This window comes from Bufo bufo, chromosome 9, assembly GCF_905171765.1.
Source record: "Bufo bufo chromosome 9, aBufBuf1.1, whole genome shotgun sequence".
Classification (NCBI taxonomy): Eukaryota; Metazoa; Chordata; class Amphibia; order Anura; family Bufonidae; genus Bufo; species Bufo bufo.
Window position 1 is genome coordinate 212,172,341 of NC_053397.1, and position 17,465 is coordinate 212,189,805.

Sequence of the window (17,465 nt, forward strand, 5' to 3'; positions counted from 1 at the left end):
AGTACTTCCTTGTTTCCTTCTCCCCTGGCCTGTCAGGGGTTGGCCACAGGTTTTTTCGCTCTTGGGTCTGAGACAATTTAGAGCGTTAGGTAGTCCCAACACGCGGTGCTGTCCTAATTTTTTCTCCAGCCCTTGGCTGAGCTCGGTGTTCCCTTTTGCCGCCTTCTTGCATTTGGGATTTTCTTCCAGGCATTTTTCCTGGGGTGCTGACAGTCTTCACTGATTCTTCCTTGAGGGTTCTTCCTTGTTATGGAACCTCTTGCCCATTCCATGTCTTTCTCCTGTTGGGTCACATGGTTCTCCCGCACCTGTATGCCCAACCGGTGGCATGGCTGTTCTTTTCCCACCCTCGGGGACTGCTTTTGGACGTCCCATGGTGCTGTGTCCCCCAATGCCATGCACGAGAAAATTGGATTTTTTGTAAAATCCTTTTCTCGTAGTAGGCATTGGGGGACACAGATCCCACCCTATGTTTTTACTTCCGATTTTCCGGGCTGGTCTCTTGATCTTTCCCGGTACGGGGGTTGTTGGTTCCTTGCTTTTTTTCTCTCTCCTACTGCTTTTGGTACAAACTGAATGCCTTGTGCCTGTGGATAGGGTATAGCCCAACGGGGAGGAGCCAACACTTTTTGCGTCTAGTGCCTCCTAGTGGTAGTTGGACATATACCCATGGTGCTGTGTCAACCAATGCCTACTACGAGAAAAGGATTTTACGGTGAGTACAAAAAATCCAATTTTTGTTTGTAGCTGATCACATTCAGTGTGGAGTCCTAAACTAATCCATCCAGTTGTCGTAGATGTCCCAGCTTGACATAGCTCATCTATATGAATATATACTGTACATACACATACCGTTTCCTGCTTTGGAATCTGTATAAGATTAGAAAGAAGCTGTTCGGTGTCCAGAAATCTTGAAAGAACTAGAAAAAAAGTTAAACTTTATATTTTCTTAATAATGATTATAAATATTTCTGAGACAATGTTAAAAATGGCTGTAATTGTCGTAACAATCTGAAATGATAAAATTGTAATTCCCTGAATCTTCCAACACCGCTGCTGCATCAGTAATATTCAGATTTTCTGTTCTCTAGGAAACCAGGGAAAAGTGTAAATCGCTCAGGCATGGCCATTAATGTCTATACTCCAATTATCCCTTCCAAGTATGACACATTCACAATGTGACTATATTACCACTGAATAAAGGTAGCAATAAGCTGAGGAGGTGTCACTATAGCGCTGTGTATACAGTGAGGCCTGGGGCATCGTCTGTGTCCTCACATTTAGTTTCCACCCAGAATAGTCTCCAGCCTGATCTAACATTGGCTGTGGAGAGACCCAACTGCATGCTGAGCAGTACAACTGCTAAGGCGACCGTCCCGCACCCTGAGATTATCATGCAGGGGCCCTATTAATTAGAGCAAAAGGGAGGTTATGCTTGGAGGGACAGTTCAATGTTATCTCTTTTTACTTTTGAGGTCATATATCAGGTAACACTGTACAAGTAGTTAAAGGGGTTGTCCGAGAAATTAAATGTAATGCAGGAAATGTTATGAAAGAACAACTGTTACTCACCTGCTAAATGACCTGCCGTTCCTGCAGAGTTGACATGCCGTACATCCTCCTGACCGCTGCAGTCTATCACTGGTCTCAACGGCGACATTAGCCATGATTGCTGTGGCCAGTGATTGGGTGCAGTGGTCATGATGATGCACACACAGGTGGGGACCAGAGATATTCTTACCAGCATGCTAAAGCTGATAATTTGTTCATACCACAGCAATAAAGTTAGTTCTTTACAAATGGTATTATTATTCTGGTTATTGTATTCTTCTATGTTTATATGCCATACTTTTTATTCTACTTTCTTTACGTGAGTGTGGATGCAGACATCTTGCCAGTTCCATAGATATACCATGCTTTACAGAAGGCACCTAAACATAGACAGAAACTGACCCTAGTGATTTTGTATAGTAGAGTGTGGTGGACATGCTGTGTTACCTGTGCAGAGGTCACTGAGCCGGGGGGAAAGAGGAGAGGAACTGAGACCATCAACTATTGTCAATGATGAATCCGGTGTTATCTATACAGAGGTGTTACTTTCATTGGAATCCTGCCTGTCATGGTAATGAGATGACTGCTGAGCCTGCCTCCATTTTACACAGCAAAGGCTGAAAAGCATGCGCGGACTGGGAAGTTAAAGGGGACCTGGGAGAAAAAAAACTAAAAGTGGCCTCATGTTGTAGGCGGGTCCAAATTGACAGAAGACGGAGCAACACAAGTAGGTAGGGACAACAGAAGTTGGCCTGCAATACTGTAGTGCAGCACAAAATACCGCCCCAGCAGAATTAAACAGCACAGTGCAGAACAAAATACTGTCACCTTCACCACAGTATTCAACTGTATCATTGTCCTCAGGACGGTAATACATTTGAGTTCAGGAGGGCACCAGCGGCCTCTGGCCAGGTGCACAAGTACCTGATGTTCCTAGCATTAATTAATGCTTACAGGGGCAGACTGGCCATAGACCCTACAAAAAGATTACCCGGTGGGCCAATGCTCAGGGGGCTGCCCGAGCCCTCCTGGCAGCCACCAGCAGGATATATAATGATATGATGCTCTCAGCATTAATTAATACTAGGAACATCAATTACTTATGCACCTGGCCAACGGCTTCAGGTTCCTCTCATGAACTCAACTGTATCACCATCCTTAGGACGGTGACACTGTTGAATACTGTGACGAGGGCAGCAGTAATTTGCGTAAAACTGTGGTATTTGGTTCTGCGGGGGCGGTATTCTGTGCTGCAATATGATATTACAAGCCCTGCCTACTTGTGTTGCCCCGTCTACAACATGGGGCCACTTTAAGTTCCCAGTCAGCCAGCGGCCAGGAGGAGGGCCTCCTGGGCATGAGCCCACCAGGATATTTCCCTGTAGGGTCTATGGCCAGTCGGCCCCTGCAAAAAAGTGACAGGAATTGTTAGGCTTTTGTGAGGACTCAGTTGGCAGTGTGTAGACTGGCATATTTCAGGACTTTTTCGTTTAAGGACTCCTTCAGATGATCTGGCGGGGGAGAATTCCTGATATGTTTTGAAAAACGGCATTTGTTCACAGCAATATATTTAAGAAGGTCACTGCCAATTTTTTCCATCATTTCTGTTGAGAGCAAATTGTGCAGTAACATCCTCTATGCTCACCAGACGAACTGAAAAGTCCAATATTCCGCAGGGGCGAACTGGGAACTTAAAGTGGCCCTGGAAAAATACTAAAAGTGGCCCCGTTTTGTAGTTGGATCCATGGAAGGCAGGGCCAGCAATACCATATTGTGGCACATTATACCCCCCAACAGAGCCAAATATCACAGTCCATCACAAAATACTGCATCCCCAAAAACTTTCACTGGCCAGCCGCGAGGAGAGCCCAGGCGGCCCCCTGGGCAACGGCCGACCTAGAAATTTCCTTGTAAGGTCTATGGCCAATTCGCCCATGTGGCAAAGTCTCCACACCATGCACACTGCATGCAAAGAAACGGGTACCTGACTGAAGACTGAAGAAAAGTTCCTCATCTTCAAGAAATTCTTGGACACAATCCAGTCTTGTGTTGATGGTTTCCAGATCAATCAGAGGCTCCAAAATATTTGATCTGAGTCTTCGGCTTCCGCCTGGAGTTTTAGTATTATTCAGGACCCCGAAAAGGGTATGATTATTTCTTGAAAGGGAATGAATTGCTTAATAAGTAAATAGACATTCGGTATGTGTGCTTCATAGCAAGGATCACATTACTACAGTATATCCATTCATTTAGAGATGGAGACGTATCATAGTTTTACAATGCTTTCAGTACATAATTTTAGGCTGCTTTCACATTATGTTTTGCAGTGTTTATCATATATATACATTGGGTGGAAATCCTGACATATGCCTCTGGCAAATGTAGCCGGTGGATGCCACTGTACCCACATACAGTACATGTATGGATAAACTGACAACTGGAAGCATTATTCCCTTTGTCAGTGGGGAATGATTCTTTATACCCTGACTCTGTCTGTGCGACAGTGGCAGACTGTGTAGGGGCATGATTGTTGACAAGGAGAATCGCCCAGCTGTCAATTTAGGCCTGATTGACAGGACCGTGCTCAGGCCAGAAAACACAGCCCATGTGTCAGTCACATCTCAATAATAGATAAACAACACTGATGACCTTGATTCTTTAACCCCTTAAGGACTCAGCCCTGTTTCACCTTAAGGACCAGGCCATTTTTTGCAAATCTGACCAGTGTCTTTTTAAGTGCTGATAACTTTAAAACGCTTTGACTTATCCAGGCCATTTTTCGTCACATATTGTACTTCATGACACTGGTAAAATGAAGTAAAAAAAAAAAATCATTTTTATTTATAAAAAAATTCTAAATTTACCAAAAAAAATTAAAAAAATTGCAAATTTCCAAGTTTCAATTTCTCTACTTCTATAATACATAGTAATACCTCCAACAATAGTTATTACTTTACATTCCCCATATGTCTACTTCATGTTTGGATCATTTTGGGAATGATATTTTATTTTTGGGGGATGCTACAAGGCTTAGAAGTTTAGAAGTAAATCTTGAAATTTTTCAGAAATTTTCCAAAAACTAATTTTTAGGGACCAGTTCAGGTCTGAAGTCACTTTGCGAGACTTACATAATAGAAACTACCCAAAAATGACCCCATTCTATAAACTACACCCCTCAAGGTATTCAAAACTGATTTTACAAACTTTGTTAACCCTTTAGGTGTTCCACAAGAATTAATAGAAAATAGAGATACAATTTCAAAATTTAACTTTTTTGGCAGATTTTCCATTTTAATAATTTTTTTCCAGTTACAAAGCAAGGGTTAACAGCCAAACCAAACTCAATATTCCTTAGTTTACAGAAACACCCCATATGTGTTCGTAAACTGCTGTACGGGCACACGGCAGGGTGCAAAAGGAAAGGAATGCCATACGGTTTTTGGAAGGCAGGTTTTGCTGGACTGTTTTTTTTTACACCATGTCCCATTTGAAGCCCCCCTGATGCAACCCTAGAGTAGAAACTCCATAAAAGTGACCCCATCTAAGAAACTACACCCCTCAAGGTATTCAAAACTGATTTTACAAACGTCGTTAACCCTTTAGGTGTTCCACAAGAATTAATGGAAAATAGAGATACAATTAAAAAAATTCACTTTTTTGGCAGATTTTCCATTTTTATAATTTTTTTCCGGTTACGAAGCAAGGGTCAACAGCCAAACCAAACTCAATATTTATGGCCCTGATTCTGTAGTTTACAGAAACATCCCATATGTGGTCGTAAACAGCTGTACGGGCACACGGCAGGGCGCAGAAGGAAAGGAATGCCATACGGTTTTTGGAAGGCAGGTTTTGCTGGACTGGATTTTTTTGACACCATGTCCCATTTGAAGCCCCCTGATGCACCCCTAGAGTAGAAACTCCAAAAAAGTGGCCCCATTTTAGAAATTACGGAATAGGGTGGCAGTATTGTTGGTACTAGTTTAGGGTACATATGATTTTTGGTTGCTCTATATTACACTTTTTGTGAGGAAAGATAACAAGAAATAGCTGTTTTGGCACCGTTTTTATTTTTTGTTATTTACAACATTCATCTGACAGGTTAGATCATGTGATATTTTTATAGACCAGGTTGTCACGGATGCGGCGATACCTAATATGTATACTTTTTTTTTATTTATGTAAGTTTTACACAATGATTTCGTTTTTGAAGCAAAAAAATCCATGTTTTAGTGTTTCCATAGTCTGAGAGCCATAATTTTTTCATTTTTTGGGCAATTACCTTGGGTAGGGTATGATTTTTTTGGGATGAGATGACGGTTTTATTGGCACTATTTTGGGGTGCGTGTTACTTTTTGATCGCTTGCTATTACACTTTTTGTGATGTAAGGTGACAAAAAATGGTTTATTTAGCACAGTTTTTATTTAAAAATTTTTAAGGTGTTCATCTGAGGGGTTAGGTCATGTGATATTTTTATAGAGCCGGTCGATACGGACGCGGCGATACCTAATATGTATACTTTTTTTTATTTATGTAAGTTTTACACAATAATATCATTTTTGAAACAAAAAAAAATCATGTTTTAGTGTCTCCATATTCTGAGAGCCATAGTTTTTTCTGTTTTTGGGCGATTATCTTAGGTAGGGTCTCATTTTTTGCGGGATGAGATGACGGTTTGATTGGCACTATTTTGGGGTGCATATGAATTTTTGATCGCTTGCTATTACACTTTTTGTGATGTAAGGTGCCAAAAAATGGTTTATTTAGCACAGTTTTTATTTTTATGGTGTTCATCTGAGAGGTTAGGTCGATACGGACCCGGCGATACCTAATATGTATACTTTATTTATTTTTTTCCTATTTTTTACCAAATTTTTTTAACTTTATTTGGGGAAAATGACGTTTTTGTTTATTTTTACTTGAAACTTTTTTGGGGGGAAAACTTTATTTTTTCACTTTATTTTTTGTCCCACTTTGGGACTTGAACTTTTGGGGGTATATTCCTTTACAATGCATTCCAATACTTCTGTATTGGAATGCATTGGCTGTATAAGTAATACTGTGTGTAAAATCACAGGCCCCGGAAGCTGTATGAGTAATACTGTGTGTATTACTCATACAGCTTCCGGGGCCTGTGAGATCCAGGGGGCTAGATCTCACAGGCTCTTCACCGGAAGGCAGCGCAGATGCCTCAGGAAGGCATCGCGCTGCCTTCCATGCCATCGGGTCCCCCCCACAGCCCCATGGGGACCCGATGGCACCACCGCCGCACCAGGTAAAAGCCGCAAACCGCAGGTCTGAATTGACCTGCGGTTTGCGGCGATCGCCGACACGGGGGGTCACGGGACCCCCCCGTGCATTTAGCCGAGGTGCCTGCTCAATGATTTGAGCAGGCACCTTGTTTCGATCACCGCCCACCAGGCGGCAGTGATCGGAACAACACATGACGTACCGGTACATCATGTCTCCTTAAGGACTCGGGAACCATGCCGTACCGGTACGTCATGTGTCCGTAAGGGGTTAAAAAACACCATAACAGTAAGATAACATTTTCATTACTATATACAGATGCGAGGAGCGAGGTTGTTAACTTAACCTTGTATATAGTTACTTTCAAATTGTCATGTTTTTTTTAGCAGCTATGGGCACACCTGGAATCTCTGTTATTCACCAGGAGTTCGAGGTTCTGAGCAGAAGCAGAATCGATCATGGCCGTTTGTTCACTTCCGTGAAAGCGAATCTTCATAGATTTCGGAGCGTAAACTGAATTCTGAATAAATTCCACATATTTCAGCAATGCTGCCACTGCAGCTAGACAGTAGTACCTACAGGATAAAGGTAACATTAAAGGGACTGTGTCATCAGAAAACGAACTGCTGTTTAAATGACTTTATGTTTTACATATTTTTAAATCATTTTTGATGATATTTCTAATTTTCCATGTCACTTTTTATATTTAAGCTACTGTAAAACCAAAAATCCTGCAGTTCTTGCACTGGACACTATGTCTAATAATTGGCGCCACTTCCTGGTTTGTACAGTTCACTTTACTGCAGTTAACTCATTATAATCCTGACTGTAATGATACCACCTCTGTGTACAGATAAGACAGGATCCTCCATTCACAATAGGTGACCATTGTGTCTATGGCCCATGGGGCTGCCGTAAAGCAATATTTTAACGCTTTGTAAATGCTGTTAAAAACAGCTCAGGCAAGATGGCCGGCCCCATAATAATGCTCAGGAAATAAAATTTTAAATCTACAACCCGAAAACAAGAACAGATTAGATAAAAAGGATGTGTTGCTATCTAGTTTTAACTTGCAGATAACATTTTTGGTGACACATTTCCTTTAAGCTCAGTTACAATGCCTGTTCTCCTTTTTCACTCATTTTTATGGATCATTTAGGAAAAAGTTGCAAGAAACAACACCAAACAATGCACAGGTGCCCAAGCTGCTGCAGCACTACTGCACTGTGTGGCTGATGGGTGACAACCTGCAATCCTACTTTTAGGTGTCTTTATTAACATTCAAACCCGCCTTTACTCCTGACGTTTGCAGCCCTCATATTAAGGGTCCATTCACACGTCCGGAGTGTATTGCGGATCCGCAATACACCCGGCCGGCAGCCCCATAGAACTGCCTATTCTTGTCCGCAATTGTGGACAAGAATAGAACATGTTCTATTTTTTCGGTAGCCGTGGACCGGAAGATCGGGCCGCGTTCCGGAAACGCGGATGCGGACAGCACACTTTGTGCTGTCCGCATCTCTTCAGGCCCCACAGAGAATGAATGTGTCCGGATTCGTTTCACAACGGATCCGGACCCATTCTACGGACGTGTGAATGGACCCCTACACGGCCTTTCAAAACCTCTTTTGAAATACAATGAGAAACACTTACTTGGACTTAATTTCCATTAATACTGTGCTGAATTCCGGGGCACATAATTGTTCAATGTATTCAAGGCCTTTCGTTTCATTGAAATACCTGCGCTGTACAGTAGTAAAAGAAACATCCTGCAGGTCACAAAATATGACAATGTTATAAATGCAACGTGTAGTTCAAATTACAGCAACCTGTTGTCAGCAAATAGACTGCAGGTATTGTCATAAATCTGAGTGGAAACTGGGGAGACAGGACATGCCTCGTGTCGCCCTCTGTGAAATCCTGCCTTGTACAGGGAGTGCAGAATTATTAGGCAAGTTGTATTTTTGAGGATTAATTTTATTATTACACAACAACCATGTTCTCAATGAACCCAAAAAACTCATTAATATCAAAGCTGAATATTTTTGGAAGTAGTTTTTAGTTTGTTTTTAGTTTGAGCTATTTTAGGGGGATATCTGTGTGTGCAGGTGACTATTACTGTGCATAATTATTAGGCAACTTAACAAAAAACAAATATATACCCATTTCAATTATTTATTTTTACCAGTGAAACCAATATAACATCTCAACATTCACAAATATACATTTCTGACATTCAAAAACAAAACAAAAACAAATCAGTGACCAATATAGCCACCTTTCTTTGCAAGGACACTCAAAAGCCTGCCATCCATGGATTCTGTCAGTGTTTTGATCTGTTCACCATCAACATTGCGTGCAGCAGCAACCACAGCCTCCCAGACACTGTTCAGAGAGGTGTACTGTTTTCCCTCCTTGTAAATCTCACATTTGATGATGGACCACAGGTTCTCAATGGGGTTCAGATCAGGTCAACAAGGAGGCCATGTCATTAGATTTTCTTCTTTTATACCCTTTCTTGCCAGCCACGCTGTGGAGTACTTGGACGCGTGTGATGGAGCATTGTCCTGCATGAAAATCATGTTTTTCTTGAAGGATGCAGACTTCTTCCTGTACCACTGCTTGAAGAAGGTGTCTTCCAGAAACTGGCAGTAGGACTGGGAGTTGAGCTTGACTCCATCCTCAACCCGAAAAGGCCCCACAAGCTCATCTTTGATGATACCAGCCCAAACCAGTACTCCACCTCCACCTTGCTGGCGTCTGAGTCGGACTGGAGCTCTCTGCCCTTTACCAATCCAGCCACGGGCCCATCCATCTGGCCCATCAAGACTCACTCTCATTTCATCAGTCCATAAAACCTTAGAAAAATCAGTCTTGAGATATTTCTTGGCCCAGTCTTGACGTTTCAGCTTGTGTGTCTTGTTCAGTGGTGGTCGTCTTTCAGCCTTTCTTACCTTGGCCATGTCTCTGAGTATTGCACACCTTGTGCTTTTGGGCACTCCAGTGATGTTGCAACTCTGAAATATGGCCAAACTGGTGGCCAGTGGCATCTTGGCAGCTGCACGCTTGACTTTTCTCAGTTCATGGGCAGTTATTTTGCGCCTTGGTTTTTCCATACGCTTCTTGCGACCCTGTTGACTATTTTGAATGAAACGCTTGATTGTTCGATGATCACGCTTCAGAAGCTTTGCAATTTTAAGAGTGCTGCATCCCTCTGCAAGATATCTCACTATTTTTGACTTTTCTGAGCCTGTCAAGTCCTTCTTTTGACCCATTTTGCCTAATAATTATGCACACCTAATATAGGGTGTTGATGTCATTAGACCACACCCCTTCTCATTACAGAGATGCACATCACCTAATATGCTTAATTGGTAGTAGGCTTTCGAGCCTATACAGCTTGGAGTAAGACAACATGCATAAAGAGGATGATGTGGTCAAAATACTCATTTGCCTAATAATTCTGTACAGGGTGTATTCCACACATGTGGCTGCTGCAGCTATGAAATGTGCCATGACCAGCTGAAGGAATATATTACAGTCTGGCTTTATTATTTTTATTCATAACTGGAAGCACAATTTAATGTTATATCCACACGTGACTTAAAAAAATCAGTTGCAGGGATATTCAAAGAATTGTGGCAAAGGGTGAAATTTGCAGTAAAAATATACAGTAACAATTGACATGCTGGGGATTTAAAATCTGCCAATTTTGCATGCTGATTTTTTTTCAGCAGCATATAGATGAGATTTGTTAGAATCTCATCCACTATGCTGCTGCTGTAATGTGCTGTGGATTGTGCCTGCAAATCCAGATAGAAAATCTGCAGAGTATCTGCTAGGTGTGAATATTCATTAAGGCTCCATAACACATACATTTTTTTAAGTCCTTTAGTGAAGCCTATAGGAAAAGCTCTAGAAAGAAAACCCCAGAGCAAGCTGCCGCATTTGGCCACCAAAAAATATGCATAAAAAAGCTGTTAAAAACGAGATTTTTGTATAACTTACCAGTAAAATCTCTTTCTCGCTCTTTCCTTGGGGGACACAGAAGACCTTGGGTATAGCTCATCTCCATAGGAGGCGTGACACTAAGTGAAAGCTGTTAAGCCCCTCCTCCACAGCTATACCCTCAGCCTGGAGAGAGAGACTGCCAGTTGCGTGTCCAAGCAGTGAGAAAAGGCAAAGTCCAACAAGGAACCAACAAGCCAACTACCCAACGGGTAACACAAACTCGGAAACCGTGTAGAGAAAAAACAATGAATGGGTGGGTGCTGTGTCCCCCAAGGAAAGAGCGAGAAAGAGATTTTACTGGTAAGTTATACAAAAATCTCGTTTTCTCGCCCAGTTTCCTTGGGGGACACAGAAGACCTTGGGACGTTCAAAAGCAGTCCAAAAGGGGAGGGACCACAGCTCCAAGGCGAAGCACCCGAAGGCATCAAGGAACCGCCGCCTGCAGACCCAGGCGGACCAAAGCAGCATACGCCGAAGCCAGAGTATGCACCCTGTAGAACTCTGTAAAGCGTGCAAGGAAGACCTGTGGCCGCCTTGCTCAAATGCATGGCTGAAGCCCAATGCCTCCTGCCTAGGAGGCACCGACCGCTCTGGTGAAATGAACGGTGACAGCAAAGGCAGAATCCTGCCCTCGGTGCGGTAACCTCAACAATAGCCAATCTGATAAAGCGGAGGAAAACCACCCTGGAGTCCGTCAACTCTAAGCGCGGACCTCCAGGAAACCCAAGAGACCGAACGTCGACAAGAGTCGGAGATCTCCAAGTAAAATCGGCAAGGCCCAAACAACGTCCAAATCGGTGAAGTGTTGAAGCGAAAGGCAATACCACCTTCAGAAGGAAGGAACGGGATGTAGAAACAGCCCTGTCCTGGGAAAAGACAGAAGGCTCAGAACAAAAAAGGGGCCATTCAGGCACCCGTCAGAGACACGACTGATACGGAAACACAACCGTACAGGACAGGCGGGGTAGAGAGAACTTCTGTAACGGCTCCAAGGAAAAGATTGGAGCGCCGAGAGCTCAGTATGTAGTTCCCAGGGCGGTACCGAAGGACAGTACAGAGGAACCCAAGAGCCATTTCGAGTAAGAAGATCTTGACAGGCCCAGAGGGCCGGGGAACGCTGGAAGAGGAAGAACAGCGCTGACACTTGACACCTCAAGTAAAGGAATCTCAGTCCCAGGTCCAGGCCGGACTGGAAAAAAGACAGAACCATGGGGAGAGAAAAAGTCAGAGTGGGGAATGCACAGCTTCCCACAGAACCCCAGACAAAAAAACCATAAGTCTTACGACAGATCCTGGACGAAAATACAGCCAGGAGCGGACAATAGCGAACCCGCTGGAGTCGCCTGGCAAGCGGGCGAAAACCCAATGTGATCAGGCGCAGACCAGTAACACGGGCAGAAGTCGACAAAACTGGTCCAGTCGGCCCCCGAGCAACGTTGTCCCGTATCCACCCGAGTGGGGGAGCAGAAGGACAGACGGAACGGAACCAAAGGGTCCGCCCAGTATCCGCCAGATGCCAGGACAAGACAGGCTAAAGTCCATGCTGATGTAGCCATGTTCTACAGTCCCGGTGTGGGAGATCAAAGGACAATCTGGACCGAAAGGTAGTCCCCCCAAGTTACCGAGAAGGTAAGTCTACAGCAGGACCATTGTCTTAGAATGGACCACGCAATCTGCACTCAGCGGGAGGACAGAATGCGGTAGACTCGGTAAATAGGCACAGCCAATACAGCCAGTGTGAACAAGGGAGACAGTACGAGGCCAAAAGGAACACCGGAACCATCCACATGAACAACCATGCTCTCCCCAGAGGGGAGGACAGTGAAGGAACAGCCTCTGAAGTCTGGCGGGACAGAAGCCACATCGGAGTGATCTGTACCGAGCGGGAGCCAAACAGAGCCAGCGAGATAAGGTAGTCGAGACAGAGGCCGGCATAACACCCTCCAACCGAACGGAGGAGTGGGCAACAGGGAAGCCATAGGACAGCTCAAAAGCAGAACCCTGCTACACTGTGAGATGCCCGGTTCACCGCCTCGCAAAAGGCGAATACCCTGAAGAACCCAAGGTGGAGGTCCTCTGACCTGGGTAATCGAGCACCCAAGAGAATTTGGGTGACCTTCCCGAAAAAAGCGGCCCGCACTTGGTAGCAGATCAGACTGAAGCGTAGAGGCGCCAAGAGGAAGGACTCATACCACACTACATCCGAAGAGGAGGAAATTTGAGCAGGCAAGGGAACCGCAGTCCTGCCAGAGCCAACGAAGAATTCGAGGGGCGCTCCAGGCAACAGCACTCTCGACCATGTGACCACTAGCGTAGGGAAGCAATACCGCGGAAGGACGAATGGGCACGCATCTAGGAACCACGAACACTCCCTGGGATGAAGGGCCAACTAAATGAATGAGTACCACCCAGCTCCGTGCAGCATAGAGCAAGTAGAGCCCGTCCGGGTCAGGTGGACAGAATGAACTCCTTAGAGACGAGTGCAAGGCTTGCGGCAAGCATCGTATCCCAAGAAAACAAAAGTATGCCGCAGGAAGCAGATGAGGCATACGTACGAGCAGCCCGTAAGCAGTGAGAAGGCCAACCCACCTACAGGAGGAGAAGGCATACACGGCCCAAACAACGCACAAGAACGTCCGCTCACTGCAAAAAGGTTAATTCAGCGAAAAAGGGGGCTCGCCACAGAGTGCCACAGCATGTACGTAATTGCAAAGTGCAACCTGCAAGGGAGTTATGCACAAGCCTAGTATAGCATGCGATGGAACGCAAGCAGTCCGCCCCGAAAGGGGGGAAATTGTACCTGGCAAACTGCAGTCGGCAAGAGTGCAAAGGCCGGTCCCAAAAGGGAGTGATGCCTAAGGCCGTACCTACTTCAGAGAAGCAGGACATACCATATAATCCAGCAGGAACGCAGGAGGTCCACCTAGTGAAAGGGGAACATGCACAGGGTTATCCTAGCATTAAGTGAGTGTGCAATAATACACCCAACACTGCCTTAGCGAGAGTGCAACTACTCTGCCAATGAAGGGGGACATGTACAAGTCCAGCACAGCCATACAAGGACAGCCGTGAATCTCATGAGCGTGCCAAATTCTGCCCATGGAATGTGGGGTGGTCACGCACAAGGCCAGCACCGTATCCAATGGGAGTGCAAGCGTTCCACCCATGTTAGAGGGCCATGCTCATGGCCAGCAAGGTATCCGGTGAGAGTGTAGCATGCCGCCCAGAAAAAAGGGGGGGGTAATGCACATGGCCAGCATCTCATCCAGGGAGAGTGCGTGCACCCGCCATGTATGGGAGTCATACACATGGCCAGCAACGTACTGGTGAGAGACAAACACAGTCAGTGAGAATGTGTGTATGTCACCTGAGGAAGGAAGGCATGCCCATGGCAGGCAGCGAATCCAGCGAGAGTGCGTACACCGCCCACGGAAGAGGGGTCATGCATATGGCCGACAGCGGATCCAGCGAGAGTGCAAGCACCCCGCCATGTATGGGGTACATGCACATGGCCAGTAACGTACCTGCGAGAAAACAACCACAGACAGAGGGATGTATGTATGCTGCCTGAGTCATGCCTATGGCTGGCAGCGAAACCAGTGAGAGTGCAGCATAGTAACATAGTACATAAGTACATCATAGCCCATTAGAGAGAGTGCAGCGTTCCGCCTATGGAAGGGGGTCGTGCACATAGCCAGTACCGTATCCGGTGAGAGTGCAGTATTCCGCCTAAAAAGGGGGGTCATGCACATGATCGGCAACAAATCCAGTGAGAGCGCTGCCTTCCGCCCATGGAAGGGGGTCACACGCATGGCCGACAACGAATCCAGTGAGAGCGCTGCGTTCCGCCCATGGAAGGGGGTGACGCACATGGCCGGCAGTGAATCCAGCGAGAGTGCAGCGTTCCGCCTAGAGAAGGGGGTCGTGCACATGGCCGGCAGCAAATCCATAGAGAGTGCAGCATTCCGCCTATGGAAGGGGGTCGTGCACATGGCCAGCACCGATCCGGTGAAGGTGCAGTATTCCGCCTAAAAGGGGGTCATGCACATGGCCAGCCGGCAGCCAGGGAGAGTGCAGTATCCCGCCTAGGAGGGGGGGGATGCACATGGCAGGCACCATAACTGGAGAGATGATGAATGCTGCCTACGGAAGGTCCGCATGCACTTGGCCAGCGCCGTATCCTGGAAGAGGGCAGGAAAACCGCCTAAAAGGGGAAATGCCCTAGCAGCGACGCAGGTTGGGAGCGCAACACTATGCCGCCTGTGGAAAGAGGGCATGCAGACATGCAGCACTACTGATGAGGCTGCAGCGTCCTGCGCAGTCCAAAAGAAATCTGTTATTATTATTATATATATATATATATATATATATATATATATATATATGTATTTATTATTATTTCTTTTTTTTTTTTTTTTATTAAAAACACAGCCTCTCTGAGGCTAAAGGGGGCCACCATATAGGGGCACAGATAGTCAGGAAAAAGGAAAAAAGGGGGGCCAGCCATACAGGCCCATAGGGATCCGGCCTGTACCCAAAGGGTTAACATGGATCCGGCCTGGAGGGCGGCGCTGCGATCCCCTGGGGGCGGAGGAACCTCCCGGCGGGAAAAATTTGCGCCTGGAGAAGTTCCCGCCCCCTCCACCAGAGGCCGGAATTTTGCGGCCTAGTAGGCCGTGAAGCCGGGGACTAAATTTGCGGCGCCCGGTATGTACCGCCGGGACCTGAGGCGGAGTGGCGCATCAAACCGGCCGCGGGTGCCCACCCCGCAGGCCGGTCGGAATTGCGGCCCAGCAGGCCGCGAAGCCTGGGCCAAAATTTGCGGAGCCCCACCGACCGGCACCGACGGTCAGCCAGGGCCTGCTGGGCCTAGAAGTCAAGCCCAAAGCCGGCCGCGGGAGCCCACCCCGCCGGCCGGAGGAGTCAGGGGCCCAGAATGGCGGCTTGCCGGCCGCGGGAGCCCACCCCGCCGGCCGGAAGAGTCAGGGGCCCAGAATGGCGGCTTGCCCGGAATGGCGGCTTGCCGGCCGCGGGAGCCCATCCCGCCGGCCGGAAAAGTCAGGGACCCGGAATGGCGGCCTAGCAGGCCGCGGAGCCTGGGCTAAGATTTTTGCGGCGCCCGGCCGCACCGGAATACCAATGTCGGCCGGAGGCGAGGCCTTACTCCACAGCCGTCAGGAGCCTCAAGCCTGGAGCAACACTCCGGTAGGAGATGTAGGGGGGGACCCAGAGACCGGGTGCCTGTGCTGATAAAGAAATAAACTATGTTGCCGCTTCTGTAGCTGGCTGTGGAGACAGCCACTGGCTGCATGTCTGTGGGAGCCAGGCACGGGGGGGGGGCGGCAGAAGGATATTGCCGCTCTGCGGCACCCCAGGGGCCAGCATAGATCCAGCAGGGGACTAGAGGCCCAATATGGGGGTCAGGCACGCAGGAGACCAGGGTGGGGGGGTGGGGGACGTAGGGCTGGAGAATCCAATCTCTTACCACAGCCGTCTTCACCCTCGGTCCATTCCAGCAGGGTCGCCCCTTCAGCTACTGGCACCGTAGTGGCAGGACGCTGGAAGAGGGACTTGGCGTGCGGGCGACCCTTGCGCTGGCGGGATGTAGGGGAGCTGGGCTGCCCTGATCCACCTTGTCTTCTGTGGGGGAGGCAGCAGTGCGGTTAACCGGCACTGGCGCAGCTCAACCCCGGGAGAACAGAGAGGTCTAGTGCGTCTCTGTTATCCCTGATGATCTGGAACAAAAAGAAAAGAAAAAAGTAAAAAACTAAAATTTAAACAAGGAGAAACCAGCCCTGCAGAGCAGGGAGTGTCTTGCCTCCTTGGACACTAAGCAAAAAACTGGCAGTCTCTCTCTCCAGGCTGAGGGTATAGCTGTGGAGGAGGGGCTTAACAGCTTTCACTTAGTGTCACGCCTCCTATGGAGATGAGCTATACCCAAGGTCTTCTGTGTCCCCCAAGGAAACTGGGCGAGAAAATGCCATGTAAAATGTGTCATCTGTCTGAAAAATACTGTGGCCCACATATGAGTACCTTAAAGTTTTCATTTATGAGCCGAAACAGTTCTGTGGTCTTTCCATTTTCGCACGCAGTATTTGGCATCAGTATTTCTAGCGGCGCCAGAATCTGGAGTTTTGTTATCACCTGGAACATTTTAAAGTAATATAATTAAACTCTAAGCAGAAAAAAAATTTGAATAAGGCCTCATGCACACAACTGTATTTTGGGTCCTCGTTCGATCTGCATTTTTTGTGGGTCACATGTGGACCCTTTCATTTCTATGAGTCTGCAAAAACTGCGGACAGCACATGGATGTCATCTGTGAGCTGTCAGAGTCCGAGAGTCCGTTCCGCAAATGATAGAACATGTCTTTTTCTGGTCCGTTTTGCCAATAAGAATGGGCATTTCCATAATGAAATTGCAGCATGCACGTGGACGGTATCCGCAAAATGAATACAATTGTGTGCATGAGACCTTAGGCTCACTAATACATCCTGACCAGAGAAGTCAGTTAAACTGAGGAGGTCAGGCCCTCGGGACCCTCTTCTATGAGTAAGAATAGAGTCTTCCACACAGTCAGTCATTCATTTGAATGGTCAGCATGTAATATTACATCTCCCCTTTATGGCCAGACATAACTTTCCCATATGATGAC

General features: G+C 46.7%; 1 protein-coding gene across 1 annotated transcript in view; it reads right to left on the bottom strand.

The window, feature by feature from the left end:
* Positions 1 to 17,465, bottom strand: part of MSH4 (mutS homolog 4) — a 56,386-nt gene that overhangs the window by 30,322 nt on the left and 8,599 nt on the right. The window contains exons 4-8 of the mRNA XM_040408823.1: positions 16,844 to 16,954; positions 8,453 to 8,568; positions 7,201 to 7,374; positions 3,536 to 3,708; positions 853 to 920 (exon numbers count right to left, since the gene is read on the bottom strand). Of these exons, the coding sequence (XP_040264757.1) occupies positions 853 to 920; positions 3,536 to 3,708; positions 7,201 to 7,374; positions 8,453 to 8,568; positions 16,844 to 16,954 (642 nt within the window). The remainder of the gene's footprint in view (positions 1 to 852; positions 921 to 3,535; positions 3,709 to 7,200; positions 7,375 to 8,452; positions 8,569 to 16,843; positions 16,955 to 17,465) is intronic.